Source organism: Sciurus vulgaris (assembly GCF_902686455.1).
Source record: "Sciurus vulgaris genome assembly, chromosome: 6".
Taxonomy (NCBI): Eukaryota; Metazoa; Chordata; class Mammalia; order Rodentia; family Sciuridae; genus Sciurus; species Sciurus vulgaris.
This window is the reverse complement of record NC_136466.1, coordinates 73872408-73894783: the sequence shown is the minus strand read 5'-3', so window position 1 is coordinate 73894783 and position 22376 is coordinate 73872408. Positions and strand designations below refer to the sequence as shown.

At 39.1% G+C, this 22376-nt stretch overlaps 1 protein-coding gene across 1 annotated transcript in view; it reads right to left on the bottom strand.

The window, feature by feature from the left end:
- REEP5 (receptor accessory protein 5) overlaps positions 1-22173 on the bottom strand; it is a 58215-nt gene extending 36042 nt beyond the window's left edge. The window contains exons 1-3 of the mRNA XM_079143538.1: positions 21954-22173; positions 21071-21164; positions 676-814 (exon numbers count right to left, since the gene is read on the bottom strand). Coding sequence (XP_078999664.1) covers positions 676-814; positions 21071-21164; positions 21954-22071 — 351 coding nt within the window. The 5' untranslated portion in view covers positions 22072-22173. The remainder of the gene's footprint in view (positions 1-675; positions 815-21070; positions 21165-21953) is intronic.
- Between the last annotated feature and the right edge of the window lie 203 nt (positions 22174-22376).

The following is a 22376-nucleotide window of genomic DNA, read 5'->3' as shown; positions in this document are numbered from 1 at the left end:
CTTATATCACATCCACAAGCTGGAAATAGGGCCTCTTCTTGTGGAAGACACCTGAAGAATCATCTGAAGACAAACTGTCCCTTTCAGTGAAAAAGAACCACTCTACTTATTAAAAGTGTGAAGTTTTTAATTTTCACCCACCTCTAGTGCAAGTCAGGAGTTCACAGAAGTCTTACAGGAATAAGTTACAACATCCAACCTCTTTTCCCCAATCCTATGCCCCACACAAGGTTTGGCAGGGCTGACTCCTGACTACCTCACTTGCCCACATCATTAAAGTGACTTTCTCAGAAAGCCAACTTCACATCTTCTCCAAACCTATAATAAGCATTTTTTCCTTTAAGAAAAAAATGACTCCTGCTTGCCAACGTAAATAATTGATGACCTGCTAAAATTTGCAACACTTCCACATTGAACGTCAACAATACTGCATGAAGACAGGATCTTAGCAAATCAACAGCAATACTTGTGCTAAGTTATAGTATTTCTATCCTTTGTCATTACTGCTCTGGCTGTTTCCAAGACAAAGGAAGTCACAAGTTGAATCTTGTCTTCTTATTTGTAATCTGAGACACAGCCACAGATATGCAACATTAAAGCATTTGTTCCTATATTTCGTTTACAGGTACTGGGGCTTTAGTGGAAGGAAACAGAGAGGTCTAGAAGCCAACATACCTTAAGCATGTAGTAGAAGGGGAACCATGACAGGAAGAGGTCGGAGAAGAATTCAGCAATGCTGAACACACCATACACTACCCAGTAGGTCAGCCACTGGGTATCATCATCCTTGTTAGGACTCTCTATGGCTTTCATTCTGCAAGGCAATACAAGAGAAAGCAACATTTAGTAAGATCTCAAAGAAACACAAATATTACACTTTTTACAGCCTGCTCTCCAATACTGAGAAACTCAGGCAAATGTATGTATATGCACTGTGGCACCAACTGCAAGAGTACACTATAAAGACAATGTGAAGACATGAGAACAAACTGTTATCACCACTTGTTCCCAGTCTTCTGGTCACTGGAGAAATCAGCACGAGCTGTTACTGCCCACACATATCCAGTCTGCTAGAGCTGCCACCCAGGCCCTGGGAGGTACTGTCAGTGATTGGCTACTAAAGCAACACCCACTCCCAGGTTGGCTTCTGCCACCAGGGATAAATCAGGAAGAATTCCCTCATGGTAACTAAGTTCTTAAGCTGAAGTACATCACAGGTAGTAGGAGTTTCTCATAAAGAAACTCATGGAACACGTGTTAGGCACTGTTCCACGTCCACAGCGCAGACCATAACAAATAGGTGAAAACCACCATCGCAGTGTCCATTTGGTTCAGACTGACTTGGGTGATCCCCAGGCTGTGGCTCCTCCCCTTGTCAGTTAATAACATTTCCAGTCCTAACTACTACTTAGACAAAATTCAGCAAACGGATGGAAAAATTTTAAAAATAATAATCTTCTTTTACTTCTGTATCACAGGAATTCCCTTCAGTTTAGGAGTCTCTGTACTCTAAACCTGAAGCTCCAGAACACCTTATCCTATCCTAACATATACCTGTACATTTATCATAACTGAGCTGGACTAAAACCATAAATTGAAAGAAATCTGAATTCCGTTTAGCCTTTAAGAGAGATTAATTACTAAAAGTATACTGGTTATGCTGCAAAATTCAGCTCCCCAAAGACAGGCTGCTGAATCATGCTGAGTCATCCACTAAGAAAGCCTGGTGAAGTTAATCAGGAGCAGTTGTGCGTGTGCACATGGTTGTATTTTAAAAAAGGGGAAAGGTTATAGCTGAGCAAGATGATTACTAATGATATATGGAAAAGATGAAGAGGCAGAAGCGATGAAGTAAGTGCTGCTTTGAACTTCAAGACTGCAAAAGTCGGACCCAGTGGTGCATACCTATAATCCCAGCACTTCAGGAGGCTAAGCGAGCTTCACAAGGCCAGCCTCAACAAGTTAGCGAGACCTGTCTCAAAAATTAAAAATAAAAAAGGGCTGGGGATGTAGATCAGTGGTTAAGCACCCCTGGGTTCAATCCCTGGTACCAAAAGAGATTTTCACTTTATCCACTTTAAGCAGAAGAATCATATTAAATGAATTTAAGAAAGCTGCTTATAGAATGACTTCTAACATGTGAACTAAGTCTGTTTTAGTCCACAGACAGAACCCAGCTAATACAATAGGAAGGAAAAGTGTAGGCAAGCAGGTTAACCAAAGAATGAATATACATAAGATTTTTTTTTCCTTTGTGCTTTATTTGGTTTTGTTTGGCTTATCTATTTATATTTAGGTGGATTTTAAAGTCATTACTATAATAAAAATTTGTTTCTTACATATTCATCCTGGGCAGAGGGGATAATTCTATTTCACTTAAGGTTTTAAGCTATTCCATGATTAAACTATCAACAAAATGAATTCAAAAGTTTCTGTGTGAGTACATTGAAAGACTATATAGGAAAACCACAGAATGGAAATAAAATACCTCAAAATTGAACACACATTGATCATAACTGTCGAAATCCAAAGAACATGAAAGAACTGAGGAAAAGAAGAGTCTTACTAAGCTAAAAAATTTTTCACAGAACTTCATATTATTGAAGCATTTAGTTGTTGTTTAAAACAAGACAGTACAAAATGTTTTTAAAATATATCTCCGGTCTCCTAACATCATAAGCCACTTAAAACAAGAAAGACACTAAGAGATAGTCTAGCCATTCAGGAACCTGAGTTGCAGAAAGGGGAGGTGCTGGGCTAGGGGGGCCTTGCCTAGCATGTTTGAATTCCTGGATTCAATAATCACATCACATCACCTCATCTCACCTCACCACACACACACAAGACAATAAGGTGCTCCAACACAGTCATGGTGAAAGAACTAGAGAGGTTAAAAATGGAGTTACCCAAATGCTATTTACTTAACTAGATTCTGAACAGATTTCCCTGTCCACGTGAATGGACAGAAGTGATTCTCCAACAATACATTCTACTGCCTGGTACATATACAGAATCATATATTTTTTACTACCTTTCCTAGGTGGATGTGAATGATCCACGTTCTCCAACAGACGTGTGCTCTTAGAAAGTTGTACAGATGATCCTAATGCAGAACCAAACTTGAGAACCATCAGCTCAAATTTCAGTCTTAGCAGCACCAACTCTACTACTCATTACTAGGAAAGAAAATCTAAATGACCCATATGGGTTCAATGGGCTGCAGTCAGGAGACAAGCTAACCCTTTCCAACAATGAGTGAGAGGTGGGGAGAGAAAAGTTATGTGTACAGAGCAAACTGAATGATGTCTCTACTACAAATAGAATAAGCCAACTCTCTACTACAATTAGAATAAGTCAATATGACCTAGAACATTCATGTGAACATTCAGAATAAAAACACTTTTTTTAAATTCTGGGGTTTTTTTAAATTGTAGATGGACACAATACCTTTATTTTATTATTTATGTGGTGCTGAGGATTGAACCCAGTGCCTCATGCATGCAAGGCAAGTACTCAAAATATAGTGTTGAGTGTAACAGATTCTTATATACAATGAAGTACCACTGAGCTACAACCCTAGCCCAAGATAAAAACATTTAAACAAATTTTTTGTTGTTGTCAAGAACTGCACCTAAAAGACCTATACTTGTGTTGCTGAACATCAACCTCTCCAGTCCTCAGGCCTGGACTACTATGATATGGGCTCCTCTCCCTCTAGTACTATCTCCTCCTCAAGCGGCAGGCACTGATCCTTAGCTCTGAACTCCAGGGGTACACATCCACATACTGCTTCTCTGGACAAACACCACGGTTTACAAGTCCATTTTTCTTTGCAGAACCTTACTGCCATATTTTCACCACTGACCCAAAGCCTGACCACCTAGGCAATGTTTCCTTGCTCTCTTTCCTGAGCCACCTACCAGGGCTTCACTTCTCTGTAGAGATGGTCAGTTCTAAAATTTCACGGAGCAGAATTAGGAATCACAGAAAGCTGAGTTGGAGATATTGCAGAGATGAACAAGTTCAAAGAAAGTGGTGTCAAATTCTAATTCATCAAACTACAAGATTATAGAGGTCATATATTTATACATTTCAAAGGCATATACTATTTAAATATTCTGAAGCTTTTCAAAGTGATAACAGGGAAAGATAACCAAAATATAGTGTTGAGTATAACAGATTCTTATACACAACGAAGTTCTATTCAGTCATAAAGAAGAATGAAATTATGGCATTTGCTGATAAATGGATGGAACTGGGGAACATCACACTAAGTGAAATAAGCCAGACTGAGCAAGTCATAGTCAAATGTTTTTCATATGCAGAAACTAGAGAGAAAAAAAGGGAAAAAGGGGGAATCCTGTGAAAATAGAAGGAAGATCAGAAAGCAGAAGCAGGGGACCAAGAGGAAAGGAGTCGGGGAGGGAAAGGGAAAAATACTAAGAAATAAAGTTGACCAAGTTATACCAGGAGCATGTATGACTCTGCCATAATGCATTCCAATTTTATATATAACCATAATGCATCAATTAAAAAGTAAATAAATAGAAGGAAGACCAAGACAGTAGAGGAAGAGGATCAGGGGGCGGGGGAGAAAGAGGAGAGGGAAGTGGGTAGTACTGGGCAATGAAATGGAGAAAACTACATTATATGCATTTATGAATATGTCAAAATGAATCCCACTATTATGTATAACTAAAATGAATTAAATTTTTTAAAAGAAAGGTAGATTCTAATTTTGTGTTAAAGAAAAAAAAGAGGCAGATGTGTTTGTGTAGAAAGATCAAGAATTGTATTCAGAAGATATATTTCAAAGTTAATCCTGGATACTAGGATGATGGAAGTTTTTTAAGGTCTTGGCATTGAGCATGTACTATTTTTCAATAATGAAAGAACAGGGGAGATTTATATTTAGAAAGAAAAAAAGGGCACTAAACTTTCTATAACTACTTCCTCCTATGAGACTAGCTCTCTCTTTAGGGCTTTGTTAAACACTAAATGAACATCAGACAATTTCATTTAATTTCTCTCTTGAGGAAACTAGTGATTTTCTTACAAACAAACTTCTCTAACAATAGTCAGAAAGAATCTGTTGTGTTTCAGAGTTTCAAAGGTTTTCAAAGGCTGGGAACTGTGACAGATACCTGTAATCCCAGTAAAAGGCTGAGGCAAGAAGATCTAGGTTCGAGGTCAGCCTCAGCAACTTAGAAAGACCTGTCTCGAAAAATAAAAAGGGGGTGCTGGGGTTGTAGTTCAGTGGTAGAGCACTTGACCAGCACATGGGAGGCACTGGGTTCAATCCTCAGCACCACATAAAAATAAATAAATAAAATAAAGGTATAGTGTCTATCTACAACTAAAAAAAAAAAAAAAATTTAATAAAAATTAAAAAATAAAAAGGGGCTGGAGATGTAACTTGGTGGTAAAGCAAGCACCCCTAGGTTTAATTACCAGTTAAAAAAAGAAAATAAAAGGAAAAAAAATTATCAAGGGTTGGGCATACGGCTCAATGGTAGAACACCTGCCTGCATATGCGAGGCCCTGGGTTCATCCCAAGTACTGCAGGGAGCAGGGAGCTTTCAAGAGCCAGGTGCAGTGGCATGCACCTATAAACCCCAGATGTTCAGGAGCCTGAGGCATGAGAATTGCAAGTTTGAGACCAGTCTGGGCATTTAGCCAGACCCTACAACAAAATAAAAATTAAAAAGGGCTGGGGTGTAGCTCAGTGGTAGAGTACCCTGGGTTCAATTCCCAGAACCACACAAAAATAAGTAAATAATTAAAATTCTTTTTTAAATTTAAAAAAAGAAAAATAAATAAATAATATTGGGTAAGTTATTCAATCTCTCTAGGCCTTAGCTTGCTCATCTGTCAAGTAGGATTATAAAACTCATTATGCTTATATGAAGATTAAAGTAGTTAATACATGTAAAGCACTTAGAAACACTGAATGGCATAAAGTAAGCACTTGGTAAATATTTTATTAATAGGTCATAATTATAGTATGGTAACAATTTATTATTAAAGGAAGGTAAGAGATTAAAAAGAAAAGAGGAAAAAGACTCTAGTCTGTCTGCTAAGCAGAGCTGGTATAGGCTTCATTATCAGTTAATATGACTAAAAAGGGATTAGAGCATTAGCCATGGATTTTAACTATACCCTAAATCTCAGATGTTTCAAATCCCAAATGCTACAATAGTAAGAGCTGAAATCCAAAAAAATCCTCCATGCAGGTTAATAGGAAAAAAATCTGGATACTGGTGAAAACATTTTTGGGGCCCACCCTAAAAGATGTACTGGCAAGAAGTCTTTTCTTTGGTACTGAATTGTTACTGATATACCCATGACTCACTGGCCAACCCTCTTCCAGTCACTGGACCCCAGTAATTGGTACCAGCTGACTCTGCTTTGGTTGACTCATCTGCTTGTTCACATCTTGGCTGCTATTTTCCAACAGAGGCAAGAACCAACGATGGTCAAAGGATAGCACTGAACATACATGAAGAAAACAGGTTGAACAGAGATGCCCTGGGCTACCAATATTCACCTAAGGACTTTAGGTGATATGCAAGTTCATCAACTGAACAAATACCACTCTGGTAGGGATGGTAATAGGAGAGGCCATGCAAGGGTGGGCAAGGGGCATACAAAAAAATCTTTGTACCTTCTACTCAATTTTGCTGTGAATCTAAAATTGCTTTAAATAATAATCTACTTTAAAAAACACTTTACTGCTGGGGATATAGCTCAGTTGGTAGAGTGCTTGCCTTGCATGCACAAGGCCCTGGGGTCAATCCCCAGCACCACCAAAAAAAAACAAAAAACAAAACAAAACAAAAAAAAACTTTACTTAGCAATTAGGCATCCTATAAGACCAGATTTTTTAAATTCTTATATTATCATTGTGCCCGGTTGTTTTGATAGGAACAGAGTATATCTCTTCCCATTAACCTAGACACTATTTATATACTAACAACTTCCAAATTTGTTTCTGCAGCTCAAACTCTCCTTAGCACACAGGTGCTCAGTTAAGTATTCACTGATAAATGACAATCCCCTTCCTCATCTGATTTTTGCAGTAACATTGCTGCTTCGGGAATACTAATAAAGCAGTGAGTCACTATCATTGCCCAATGAAGGCTCACTTCACATGCAGTGGACACTGTTCACTACCAATCAGCCATTCCTTCCTCTTTTTACTCTCAGGGCTCTGATTATGTGTGTATGTACCTAGTGGTGATGCCTTGACTCAGAGAAGCTAGGCTCCTGCCTCAGGCAATGAACTAAGGTTTATCTAAACCTGTCATGGTAATCCTAATGTCTTTGCCTAATACTAACTTTTATAGACCTCTGCTATTAAGGATGTCCATGCAGTAAAGTTCTCCAATGAAACACAGATGGAAATAGGCAGGAACACTTTGGTATATATTTTTCTTTTGTTGATAAAATTAAAGAACCTTACAAGTAAAATATTTTGTAAATGTTTTTCTTGTTGTTTTGTTTGTTTTGTTCTTGATATTCCAGCTTCCAGCTCCCCAAAGCCTTGGAGCACCAGGCATGGTGGTGCACACCTGTAATCCTAGCCGTTCAGGAGGCTGAGGCAGGAGGACTGCAAGTTCAAAGTCAGCCTCAGCAACTTAGCAAGGCCCTAAGTAACTTAGAGAAACTCTGTCTCAAAATAAAAAATAAAAAGGGGGCTGGCGAGAGAGCTCAGTTGATAGAGTGCTTGCCTTGCAAGCATAAAGCCCTAGGTTTGATCCCCAGCAACACACACACAAAAAAACAAACAAACAAAAAAAAACAAATAAATAAATAAAAAGGGCTGAGTATGTGACTCAGTGGTTAAGTATTGTTGGGTTCAATCCCTAGTACCAAGGAAAAAAAAAAAGTACAAAGACAGAGCTACACAGTCACAGACCATGCTGAGCACTGAGGCAACAGAATGAGAAAAGCAAGCACTCCACAGCTGCTGGAAAAGAGCCTGGATCTCTGCTGCACCAGCCCTATAATACCAACCTCCAGACTTCTTACACTAGACAATTCAAGGTCATTACTACTTAGGCCACTCTTAATGACTTCTGGTATGAATGGTGTGCACTGTCCCCAAAGGTTTTCTAAACCAAGCTGTTGCTTCTTGCTACAGTTTCTTCTCAGAACAGCTCTTCTATTGCTAAGGCTTCACCTACCAGTTACAATATCTGGGTGTTTACAACTATTGCTCTCACGTGGGGAACCAGAAAGACAACAACCCTTCATATTTCAAAGAGTATTTCAGACACAACAGATCCATCTGAGAAACTATGCATTTCTACATGCTCTTAATGCAGATCTACTTTGTTCTTGGTAAGAAATATAGATAAAAATGCTTTCCATACATGTACTGTACAACCTATTTGAATTTCTGCGCTGAGTTCTTATCTTTTTTTAGGACAGAGTCTCTCTTTCTAAAGTGTAACAACAGCATTCAAAAGTTTAAGCAGGGGCTGAAGATGTAGAGTACAGCAATTCCCCAGCATGCACAAAGCCCTGGGTTCCATCTCCAGCACAGCAAAAAGAAAAAACGAAGTTGTTTAAGTAATTTAGAAAGTATCATAAATAACATACTAAATAATATACTACTCAACTTTTATATTGATTACTCTAAGTATTCTATTGTTACAGCATTGAAAAATGAAAACTAGCAAATAGGAAAAGCAGATGTGGGAGGAAAAAAATCTTATCCCTTTTTTTTTTTTGGTACAGGGAATTGCACTCAGGGACACTCGACCACTGAGCCACATCCCCAGCCCTATTTTGTTTATTAGTTAGAGACAGGGTCTCACTGAGTTGCTTAGTGCCTCACTTTTGCTGAGGCTGGCTTTGAACTCTCAATCCTCCTGCCTCAGCTTCCCAGACCCCAGGATTACAGGTGTGCGCCACTGTGCCCAGAAAAACTGAAATGTCTTTAAGCTATTTCTGTCTAGTTTCAACTGAGATTTTCTTCTTCCAACAATGATGATTCAATTAAATTGCATTTTGGGGACAGACATTACATTGTCTTACTTATACATAGCTATAAATTAAGCATTTCTGACACTGCATTAACTCAGACTCAAAAGGTTACTCCTGCTTAGTAGACATTTCAACAACTTCCTTTTTGTCATTAAATTTGAAAATGTCAATTTCCTGCATTAGAATGAAGTATTTATGTGTGTGTATGTCCATGTATTTATATATATATATATATACACACACACACACACGTTATACACAATGAAAGGTGATCACATAGAAGACCCTTCCAAAAAATTCATTTTAGAAGTTTTATAAATATTCATTCTACATTCTGTATTCCAAATGATACACTTGAAAGGTAGTTCCTCAAGATTCTTTTCCAGAGAGAAACAGGATCTCTGTCTGGGTGATTCACCACAAAACATCAGTACTGGCACATATCCAGCACTTACAGCACCCCTGACACTATACTTAACCCATGGTTCCAAGGACCTAAATGACACTCAAGGGCCTAAATTCTAGTTTTAAAAAAAAAAAAAGTTTCACTCCTAACTCACCAGCACCTGAGTGCTTGGGGATGGAGCCCTACAAAGAAGAGTTAACAGAGTTAAGAAAACTACAAACCTTCATGGAAACAAAACTAAGTAAAAAATTTTAAAAAAGGATTCAATATTAAAAAATCATTAGTCTAAATTATACCCAGTGCTTAGGAACATGTACTCTGTTGTACAAAAACAAGAAATCCACTAACCGAACAACATACTTGCAACTTTGAAGAATAAACTTTGTTGTTTTATTGTTCTTTGAATAATAATGCTTTAAGCTACTGATTTTAATACAGAAAAAAAAAAAAAAAAAAAAAAAACAGGACAAGGAACAACAACAAAAAAGAGTGAGGGGAAAATAAAGAAAATACTGAGCGTGAGGGATATAGCTCAGTTTGTAGAGTGCTTGCCTCAAACGTACTAGACCCTGGGTTCAATCCCCAGCACCACAAAAATAAATAAATAAAATCTCCTTTGGGGCTGGGGTTGTGGCTCAGTAGTGGAGCATTTTCCTGCCATGTGTGAGGCCCTGAGTTCAATCCTCTGCACCACATGAAAATAAACAGAGCTGGAGCTGGAGCTCAGTGGCAGAGCACTTGCCTAGCATGTGTGAGGCCCTGGGTTCGATCCTAGCACCATATAAAATTAACAAATAAAATAAAGGCACACTGTCCACCTACAACTACAAAAAAAAAAAATTAAAAAATAAATAAACAAAATAAAGGCAGCTTGTCCACCTACAAACTAAAAATAAATTTAAAAAAAATACTGTTTGGGAAAATTTTTCTTTATGTCCTTTAAAAGCTCAATGACATAAAGTTAGACAATCATGACTATGATTATGTTCATTTTCCTTCATCCGTTAATGAAAATAACCACACTTAATTAAGCACTTAAAGAACACCTGATTTTGTATAGTTAAACATGCTATCCTCCCTGCTATAATATATGAGAAATGGAGTTTTATAAAAGTTATTTGCTCAAGGGGTGATAAAACTAGTAATTATCAGCTCCATATAAATATGCTTCTGAACACTCAAACCCAAGATAGTTAGATACATACTACATGTACTGTATGTGGTTCATCAACAACTCAGTTCCTGTAATTCACATAAAACTAAGTAATTTGTCTTCAAAGCACTGACTTTATTATTAAAACCAAATGTACCCATCAATAAGGACTTTAATTTTTTTTAATATTTGTTTGTAGGTGGACACATACCTTTATTTTATTTATTTATATATGGTATTGAGCATTGAACCCAGTGCCTCACACATACTAGGTAAGCATTCTAGCACTGAGTCACAACCCCAACCTCAGATTTTAATTTTAACAAGTCAATTATATTACCAGAGAATGACAGTATTTCCAAAATAGCAGTTCGTTAAAAAAAAAAGAAGAAGAAGAAGATAAGTTTGTGCTGTTGGTAGAGAACAGAAAGAAATCTACTTCCCGTCCATCTGCTTTGTTTTATTTTAATGTGATAAGTAATGTTTAAATAACAAATACTCCTGAGTTCAAGGTAGAGTCTTTGAAGTATGTGGATCATGTTTATTATCCTTTTGTTATAGCAGATATGTAACACAACCACCCATGCCGCCCACCATGTACAGGACTGTTTTTGCCTGAATTTTTCAGAGAATGATGTAGGAATTCTTGATAATTAAAAATGGTTTTCCTATTATCAGTGCTTTACACAAGAAGAGGGGGAATCACACACATTTTAAGACATAAATGCTAGTTTGTTTCTATGTCAATAAATTTCTTCTTCATAGAAAACAAAGGCAGAAAAGTATGGATAATCAGAAAGTTACATGTATTTTTTTCACTGTAAAGTATGTGTGCTTTCAATGCAACGGAGAAGACCAATAGAGCAAGAGAGACTAAGGAAAGAATAGGATGGCTGGGGATATAGCTCAGCTGGTAGAGTGCCTGCTTTGCTTGCACAAGGCCCTGGGTTCAATCCCCAGTACCACAAGAAAAAAAAAAAAAAAAAAAAAAAAAAAAGGAAAGAATAGGAATCATAACACTTAAACAACGCTTATTTACTGTTTACACCATGGGCTTCCACACCAAACAAAACTAAACCCATGAGATATCTAGAGGTCAATATGATTTTTCACTATCTAGAAAATAATAGCCAGACACAGTGATGAACACTTGTAACCCCAGCAACTTGGGAGGCTGAGGCAAGATCATAAGTACAAGACCAGCCTCCACAAATTTAGCAAGACCCTGTCTCAAAATTTAAAAATTTAAAAATGGACTGGGGATATAGCTCAGTGGTTAAGCACCCCTGGGTTTAATTCCCAGTAAAAAAAAAAAAAAAACAAAAAAAAAACAATAAATAGAAAATATCTTCTAAGATGACTATGCAAACACAAGGAGCATATACCATGCTCCTTTGCTTTTTTTTTTTTTTTTGTAGTTGTAGATAGACAGCATGCCTTTATTTTATTTGTTTATTTTTATGCAGTGTGAAGGATTGAACCCAGTGCCTCACATATGCTAGGCAAGTGCTCTGCCACAGAGCTACAGCCCCAGCCCCTCCTTCACTTTTTAATTTTTTAAATATTTTTTAGTTGCCAATGGATATTTATTTATTTATTTGCTTATTTATTTATTTGTGTTGCTGAGAATTGAACCCAGTGCCTCACACATGCTAGGCAAACACTCTACCACCCTCTCCTTTGCTTTTTAATATAGTATTTTCCTATAGTATCAAATGACCAATGTAATAACAAGCATACTACACAATAAGTTAAATTCACAGGCAAATTCTACTAAGACAACCTAGTTAGTAGAATTCCACTAGAACAACCCTATGTCAATAAAGTTAATTACTCTATAAATATATTATCTATGTTAAGTATGGTATCATAAAGTATAACTTGCTTAAGTATCTTACAACTTAGATAGGAAACAACCTACTCCATCCTTTCCTACATGAGAGGGCCACATCAAGAGGCAGCCTAGAGTTACCTCTAATATGTAAGTGATCCCTTAACTAGATCACCCAGCCTAACTATCAGAAGCTGCAGGATATATATATATATATAGCAGCTGTGTGACTGAGAGGGATGATGATAAGCTCTACACCCAGGAATCAGAAGAATGACCTAGTGACAGAATGAACTCAGGGCAGGTTTCTGTTTTTTAACTGCTACAAAAATTGATTTCATTAGCAATTCTGAAATTGTTTTTAAATTTGTTATAATCTCTAAATACCTTAAGATCATATTTGTACTTATACTTGTTTTAAATACTATATGATGAGACTAAGTTGAAAACTGAATTCTCAAGCAAAGTCAGTCCTGAGAAAGATATTTTCAGGACAGAGAAGAAATGAGAAGATGGAAAGGTGGACAAATAAACCAAATTCCCAGGTCCTTCATCAAGAGGCAGGAAGAGTTCATAAAAGTTCATAGGGGGGCTGGGGTTGTGGCTCAGTGGTAGAGCACTTGCCTAGCATGTGTGAGACAATGGGTTTGATTCTCAGCACCACATAAAAGTAAATAAAGATCCATCAACAACTAAAAAAAAAAAAAATTGTTTTTTTTAAATGTTCATAGGGAACATTCTAGAATATAGTTCATAGGGAATATTTTAGAAAAAATGGGATCCCTTCCACACCTTCTTTAGAATGCAGAAACTCAGATCATGAATAAATAATTTAAGTCATTCATTTTACTTGCTTCTCAAACTTCCTTTTTTTTTTATGACACAGGGAGAAAAAAAGCCCCTAATTACTGACTACAATTAATAAAAAAAAAAGTCACAAATTATTATAGGAACATTTTATTATATTTTAAGTTTTCTCCATACCACCTTTATCCTAAAATAGTTCAGCAATATTAGCAGTAGTACCAAGTGAAAACACAGCCAGTAGGAAAATGGCAAAAGTGAAATGTTTAGAATTTCAGTATTAAGGGTACAATTTGCAGAATACCAAAAATCAATTTTTGATCAAAGTGCACAGTCAGCAGAAGGCCACATTTGCTTGTGCTTCGTAATGGGCAGAGAAGACAAAGCATGGACATGCTTTGCTCTGCTTTTAAGCAGTTTAACAAAAGACTATAGAGAGAAAAGTTAATGTAAAAGGAACATAAGCAACTTAGTAGAAAATATATTTGATCCTAAGTTCTCAAGAGAGAAAAAGAAGAAAATGTAAGATAATTACAGGTTCTCAGAAAACACAAGAAAACAAACACACCCCTTACTAATGACTCCAAGAAAAAAGCTACAAATGCACACCCTCCAGTACCAGGAAGAAGGCTTAGTTCTGCTTCAGAGGACCAGCTGCAAACAAAGTATCTGGTTCACAACTGTCAGTCATACCACTGTGCTGGCATCTCAAACACTCCTCTGGGTAATGAACCTCTAGAGGACTGTCATTGCAAACCTTAAACAAGTAGACTGCCACTCTGTTTAACCTATGTTCCCTAAAATGCATTCTTACTTTTTTTTTTTTGCATTTTCACTTTAACTGCTATGTGTCACTAGTTAAAAAGGTGATGCACCTTTTACTTAAGGTTCCTGTATTATAACTCTTGTAAATATTCTGACAGTGTCTTGTTTTTTTTTTTTTTTTTAAATTACCCCTCAAATCTCCTTTCTGATCTGACCAAGGATCTCCCATTGACATCTGTTGCCTCTTGACACAAAACTAAAGGCAAGGTTGCATCCTTTTAAGAAATCCAACTCTATGTGCCATTTTCATTTCAGATAGGAGTGAACTAGTAAATCAGAGCAAGTCTCTGCAAATAGCTATACATATTGCTGCCATCATAAATCAGAGCTACATAACATATAACAAGAGAAGTGAATTAGTAACACTGCTAATGTTCACAAAACACTGCATATGTTTTTGTGGGCAGGTATGAAATTTGGAAGAGCTGCACCTCATTTGAGAGAGAAAAATACGCTGCAGGAAGGTAAATGTGTTGACAGTCAACTTGACAAAAGAAAAAGTTAACACCAACAGTTTAATTTTCTCCTCTATGAAAGGTCACAACATATATCTGGAGAACACTCAAAGAGCCACATGGGAAATAGTGTAACAAAAATTAAAAATATTGACTTTGGAATCCGCATGCTGGCATATCCCTGTAATCCCAGTGACTTGGAAAATTAGGCAGGAGGATACAGGTTTGAGGCCACACTCAGCAATTTAGTGACACCCTATCTCAAAATAAAATGAAGGAGGCTGGGGACATAGCTCATGTATATGATGACCCTGGATTCAATCTCCAGTACCAAAAAAATAAAAATAAAAAAGACTTTGGAGCCATGCTCCTTGGGTCCAAATACAAGTTTCAACATCAACTGTGAGATCTTGATCAAATTACTTGTTTCCCTGTCTGTAAAAATGGGAATAATCATAGCACTTACATAATAGGGTTGATACAAACACTAAATGAGCTACATTTGTAACGCCCTTAGACAGGATACATGTGTTTATTAAATAAAGTGCTGTACACGTGTCCAGCAGCCATGTAAAAGGTTAAAAGCAATAAAATCCTTTGTACTGGTGGCTAGGTTTAAAATGGGCTGGTGACGGCACACAGAAAATAACACATCACTGAGGTGGGTATGAAATTTCAAGTGTTTCCAAACATTAAATTAATATAGATTCTACAGTGTTGAATTCTAAACAATTTGATCTTTCCAAGATGGGCAATAAAACATGCTGAAATGTACTTTTACATTCCTGTGTAGATACTGAGGCCTCCAGACCAAGTCTGGCCTTTGAGTGACCTTGGGAAACACACTTCACCTCTCTGTCCCAGGACTGTTATTTCAAAACTAAAGGGGGTTGGGGGTGTAGCTCAATGGTAGAGCACTTGCCTGGCATGTCCAAGAACCTGGGTTTAATCTCCAGCACAGCATAAAACAAAACAAAACAAAACAAAACAAGAGGAACCAAACTACACACCTGAACTGTAAGGCCCAGGAAGGCAGCAACCTGATTCACAAGAAAAATATGAGATAGAAACTTTAGGAGACAGGGCCTACCTGGAGGAAGCAGGTCCCTGGGGGTATGTCCTTGAAGGCTACATCTTGTCCTGGACCCTTTTTCTTTTTTCTCTCTCTCTCTCTCTCTGCTTCCTGGTCACCATGAAGTGAGTAGCTGCATTCTGCCATACCCTCCCTGCCATGATGTTCTGCTCACCATATCCCCAGAAACAACAGTGTCAAGTGACCACAGACTGAAACCTCTGAAACCCTGAGAAAAATAAATCCTTCCACTTTCAAACTAGTTTTCTCAGGTATTTTGTCATGGCAACAGAAAGATGACTAACACAGGATTATCTTTGTCTTAGGCAATAGACTTTGTATATGTAGGTTCAGCATATTCCCTAGAGATCTCAGAGGAAGACACTTACTTAAGCAATACCATTAAAAATAGGGCTGCATCAGATACAAAAGGCTATACACAAAGTGTATCATTCCTTTTATGTGACATGTCCAAAATAGGTAGATCCATAAAGGCAGGAATTAGTGGTTTCCAGGATCTGGGATAGGAGGAATGGGAATGACTGCTGATGGCTTTCTTTTGGGGCAATGAAAATGTTTTAGAATTAAATAGTAGTGATGTTTGTACAACTTTGTAAACATACTGGCCAATGAACTGTATACTTTAAAAAGGTTGTACAGGGGTTGGGGTTGTGGCTCAGTGACAGAATGCTTGCCTGGTATGTATGATGCCCTCAGCACCATAAAAAAAATAAAATAAATAAATAAATAAAGCCTTATATTATTAAAAAAATAAAATAAAAGGGTAGTATGTAAATTATATCTCAGCAATAGGGGAAGGGGCAGGTCTACCTTTATAATAGAGGTTCCTATTGTTATTCCAGTAGTCTGCCTTCTCTTATCAGTAAGTAAGTAGAAATAATTTCTGTCAACAGTTCTTGATAACAAGAAGGATGGAATTAGATTTCAAATTGCTTATACAGGATGGACAAAAAGTGTGGAAACCCAGGTTGGGGATTAAAGGTCCTATTTTCAAGGAGCTCAAAGAGAAATTATGTACATGGAAAATAAGAATAACATGTAGGAAGGACATTGCACAATAAGGCCCTGGTTGGCCACGTACAGTAGCACATGCCTATAATCCTGGCAACTCAGGAGGCTGAGGCAGAAGAACTTCAAGTTCAAGCCAGCCTCAGCAATTTAGAGAGACCCTCGGCAACTTAGGGAGACTCTATCTCAAAATAAAAAATAAAAAGGACGAGAATGTAGCCCAGTGGTAAAGTGCTCCTGGATTCAATCCCTAGTACCAATAAATAAGTAAGTAAATAAACAAATAAATAAATAAGGCACTAGTTGTCCCCAATGATCACTGGTCAAGCCTTTAGCTGTCTACTTGCTCCAATATTCAGTAAAGCCTACCCTGGAGCTGGGCACACTTGAGCCTCACCAGCATTTCCCATGAGGGTGAGTGATGAGAAGCTAGGAAGTCAAATCAGCTTTTCTGTATTTCATTTCTGTACCCAGCAGGCTCTGAGCCCAGTACCAACCATTGCATACAATCTGTGGTGCCGCTACCTAAGATGGTCCAAAGAGAGGAAACAGCAAGAACGAAAGATGAAAAGTGAGTAAAGAAGGAAATATACTTCTGGCAAGAGTTTACCAGGATGGGGCTGGGGGTGTAGCTCAGCAATACACCCCTAACATGCCTAGTGTGCATGAAGCCCTAGTTCAATCCCTTGCACTGCAAAAAAAAAAAAAAAAAAAAAAAAAAAAAAAAAAAAAAAAAGAATGTTTGACAGGATTGCCAACTCCTTCCAGATATTAAAACAGCCATTTACATTTTACCTAACCTAAAATGTAAATCATGTCACATTACCTCCTATTTAATACCCATTTGAGGCAATCAAGAAAAATGCACACTCCCTACAACCATCTGGAATGAAATGTGCTACACTTGGTTCTCTGTCCCAGCCCTGCCAACTGACACACCTGTACCTCGAGATACCTCCCTCTCCACTCTTTACCAGTCACAGACCTGCTGCTTCAGGGCCGGTCCACTTCATTTCCTCTGCCTGGCTCTCCCCTTGGCTGGCCCCTTCACAACTCAAAGAGTACTTCAGATAAATATTCAGAGTCTTCCTATCATCCTCTACCACAGAACTTCCAATTCATTTTCTTTGAAGGGTTACCACATTGTCACTATTTACCTATTTCTTGCCTATTTACCCAGGCAGATTATTCAAGACAGAGGCTGGGAACAAGTAGTTCAGTGGTAAAACACTTGCATAGCATATGCGAAAATCCCAGTTCAATCCCCAACCCAACAACAACAAAAGAACCACACATCTAAAGTGCTACTACAACCATACAGGTGTTGATATTTGTTAAATAGATAAACTTGTATTTTTAAAAATAACTGGGTGCAGTGGTACACACCTGTAATCCAAGCAACACAGGAAGATCACAAGTTCAAGGATAGCCTCGGCAATTTAGCAAGACCCTGTCTAAAAATAATAAAATAAAAAGGACTGGGGATGTAGCTCAGTGGTAAAGCACTCCTGGGATCAATTCCTAGCACCCAAAAAAAAAAAAAAAAATTAAAATTAAAATTTAAAAAACACCATTTTCAAGGACTTTCTTCTGGACAATTATACAATCACACTGGTTAAGCAATGAATAGAGCTGCTTAGACCAATGATTCTAACTGCTTGAAATTTTACTAATTAGGACTCTATATGCTTTTTTGGGCATACAATCCAAGTTTTCCTTGACTTTGCTGCACAAAAGAACCCCAGGTAGGCTTCTGGACTATTCCCAGGGTCAGTAAGTCATTCTTCTCATTCGGTAAGCTCCCTCGCACCCAGTCTTCAAATGCCAAAATCACAGATTATTACTACCACTGTACACCACACTGACTGCATATTAGAATCCTTTAAAAATTATAAAAGTTTGAGGAAGCTTTAAAATCCCCCAAACTTAGGCCATAGCCCAGACCAATGATACAATAGGAATTATGATTCAGGCATTCATGAATAAATAACAATCTAGAAATACTCAATAAATATAATTTCCTGAATTTGCTTAAATCACTACATTCCCTTTATCACCTTTTTTTCTTCCCCCAATACTGAGGACTGAACCCAGGAGCAGTTTTTCACTGAGTGATAACCACAATGCTTTCTTTAAATTTTGAGGCAAAGTCTCACTAAGTTGCTGAGGCTGGCCTAGAACTTGCAATCCTCCTGCCTCAGCCTCTCAAATTCTTGGGATTATGGGTCTGTGCTACTGCACTCAGCTAGATTTTTAGTATTTTTCCAACTCCTATTAAGGTGTATTACAAACACCATTTTGTCTCAGAATACTCGAATTTAAAAGAAAATAAAGTGTATATACTAGGTGAGCAGAATTCTAAAATATGCAAAATCCACCTTTCTGCATTACTCAGAAATAGGATTAGCTCTACTGTTTCACAAATTTCTAGCAAAAGACAAAAATATTTAGCTTCTTGTAAGCAAAAAGAGCCAACAATATGCAAACGACGAAGCAGAAGTTGGCTAACTTGAAAACACTTTGAAATACGACTGAAAATGGCCCCTTGCTAGAATTAATTCACTTTCAGTCAAGGAAAAACATGTTCTGGTTCTGTCCACATCTTCAGTCACACCCTCTTCCACGCATTCACAGATTCATATGTCCCTCTAGAAAGAGATTTTTAACTTTCTACAGTTCACACAGATACTCACACCTAAAGAGAATGTCATTTTTCTCACATGATTAGGTACCAAATGCCACTGATGTAGGGGAAAAAAGTCTATGTTATTTGGTATTTTTAAAAGTTCACATTGTTTGCTGGTTTAATAGCAAACAAGGCAGTTACTAAACTGCCATTCAAGATTTGTTCCACATGTGATCCATGACATCTAAAGCACATCCCTGACAAAACCTTTTAAAAGATTTTGAAGTAGAAATCGGACTCGATGGCACATGCCTGTAATTCCAGAAACTCAGGAGGCTGAAGCAGGATAAAATTTGAGGATAGCCTCAGCAAATTAGCGAGGCCCTAAGCAACTTAGTGAGACCCTGTCTCAAAATAAAAAGGGCTGCGGATGTAGCTCTGTGCTAGAGTACCACTGGGTTCAATTCTAGTAAGAAAAAAAAAAAAAGAATCAGAAGAAGAACTGCAAGTGAATACACAAACTAAAAGAGGAAATCAAAGGAGTATATTACAGGATTATTTTGTCTGTTACACTGACATAGCAATGTGCAAGTCATTTTGAATCAGGGTTGCCCACACACTTCCAGTATACCATCTAACAGTAGATTCAACTTTAAGGAAAATTGATATTATTGTATCTTTCACCTGATTAAAAGCCAAACCAGTTTTCCTGATCTGACTTCAGGAACTCTTGGTATAGATAACCTGGTTTGTGCATTAGGAGGTAATGCTGAGGAGGATAAAAGCTACTCTCAACTTGAAAATTAAGGATCTCTAGTTTTACGAGCAGGTAGTGTCCTGGAAGTAAACAATTGGCTATACCAGTCTAATACACTAACAACTACTTATGCAACTGCAGTTTAATTGTTCAAATCAGACCTATTTCTAAAATGTTTCCTCCCTTCTAGTCATGTATTAAACTCTAGACTGACCAATGACAGACACAATGTGTAATAATGTTTTATCTGTGTCTTAGTTTCTCAGCTGAAAATTTTTTCTTTATTTTTATCCCTACAGATAAGGAAAGTTCCAGAAATCAACTGAATGAAGATAAAACCCACCAGTTTTCTTACAGAATAAAACAAAATACATTTGTGGAGAGGAATAATTCCTATTTGAAAAAATGGAAATAGAGTGTAGAATATTTTCAAAATAACACATAATAAAATAAAAATCTCATTAGTTCTCAATCTTATAAGATTTCTTTTTAATATAGTTCAATCATAAAAATGAGTCATTTATACAATCGAGGTACATTATGGATGCATTTTATAAGGTTTGAACATTTCCTAAGTTTGCTGGTGTTCAAAAGAATGAACATTTCCTAAGTTTGCTGGTGATAATTGGCCTTTCATAAAATCAAAAAGTTAAAATTCTCCCTCTTGTCTAAATTAACAATTCTCAATTAAGGAAGTCCTACTGGATGGGTTTTGCATTCTATGTATTTAGACATGTGGTGAAATATCCATGATAATAATTGCTGGGGGAAAGCAATCAGCTCCCTATACCTCCTGTGACCTCCCCATTGGAAAAAGAAGTATGACTGAGCTCTATCTAACACCCATTTGTGCATCCTTAAGAGGGCATACACCCCACCAGTATAATCTGATGAAAAATATCTTTCCTAGGAGTGGCCAGATCAGGAACCAAGTTAAGGCTCAAAAATGTGTAACCTTAAGCAGTCAGTACTACCTGTGTCACTTTTTTACTGCTCTCTCGGAAAATGGGGATGGACGGACAGAAAGACATACAGATATTTAGGTATGTATTCTATATAGCAGTCTTAAATGGGGAGAAGGGAGCGGACAGGAAGGGATGGTTGCAGGGTGAGCCACTTACGAGATGTATGCTGGGTAGCCAAATCCTATCAGATTGCAGAGGAGAGAGGCTCCATAACCGAACACCAGGTACAAGGCCACTAGCCCGATGACACCTTGAGGGAGACACGATGAGAAAAGTGGGTCGGGTGGCAATAGTGGATCTCAAGTGGTGCAGCTCCCGCCCAAACGACTTGGCCTATTCTAGACGTTTGGCTCCAGACTCGATTAAAGGAGAAAAACAAACCACACGAAGGTTGGGCCTGCGCCTCCGCGGGGCGCTGCCTCGGTTCTAGGGACACCGGGCAACCCTCATCCCTGTGCTTTTCTTCCTCCCTCAGGGTGCTCCCGCCGCTCCGCGTACGCACCCCCAGCACCCCCGCGAGCCGTCCCGCAGGAGCCCCGCCGCGCTGCGCACCGGCGACAAGCCCCGCTCTGCGGAGGGTCTGGAGAGACTGGGATTCCCTCACCTGCTCGCGGTCCCGCCCTCCAAAGCGGAGACTGCCTCGAACGCGGAGCTCTGGTTAAGGTCTGCACACCACCAGATACTTCCTATACCAAGCCTGCTCGCAGGGCCCCGGCGCTGGGCGCGAACCCCGCGCGGAGACACTCGCCCAGCCATGGGTCAGACACGTCAGCGCTGGCCCTCTCCCGCTCCCCGGAGGCAAACGCCGCCCTCCCTGCCCCGCTACCTGGCCCGCAAGGCAAAGGCCCACGACCCCGCAGGCCGGCCAGCCCTGGGCTTTCAAGACCAGCTTGGTCCCCAGGAATGCTGCTCGCCCCGTCTGTCACCGACACCGCCTTTGCGGAACTCTCGCCCCGCGTCCTAAACCAGCAGCTGGTGCAGGGCGATTTCCCAGGGCCAGGCCAGAGGCGGCGACCCTCGGCGGACCGAGACCACCCACCGAGCGCTATGAAGCTCCGATTCACGCCGGTCTTGGCCTCCAGCTTGGCCAGGAGGTCAGTCATGCAATTCTTCTCGTGCAAGAACCGGTCGAACCTCTCCCTCATGGCTGCAGACATGGCGGGGACTGTCTCGCAGCCGCCGGGGTTGCTCCGAGTGCCAGGTGGACGCGGAACGAGGCAGGCTGGGGCGGGGGCGACGGCGGGCGGGGACCGCTGCGCGTTTACGCGTCTCCGGGCGCGCGCCCTGCTCGCCCCGCCCGGCCGGCGCGGCCCCCTTACCCTCCCCCGCCCCGCGCTAGGCTGCAAGCGCCACGCCCTGGACGCAGCCCGGCCAGCATCTCTCCCCGGTGCCGGGAGGAACCCAGCTGTTAACAGCCTCAAACCAATGGGCCATAAAAAGAGTGAAGGAGAGGAGGCGTATT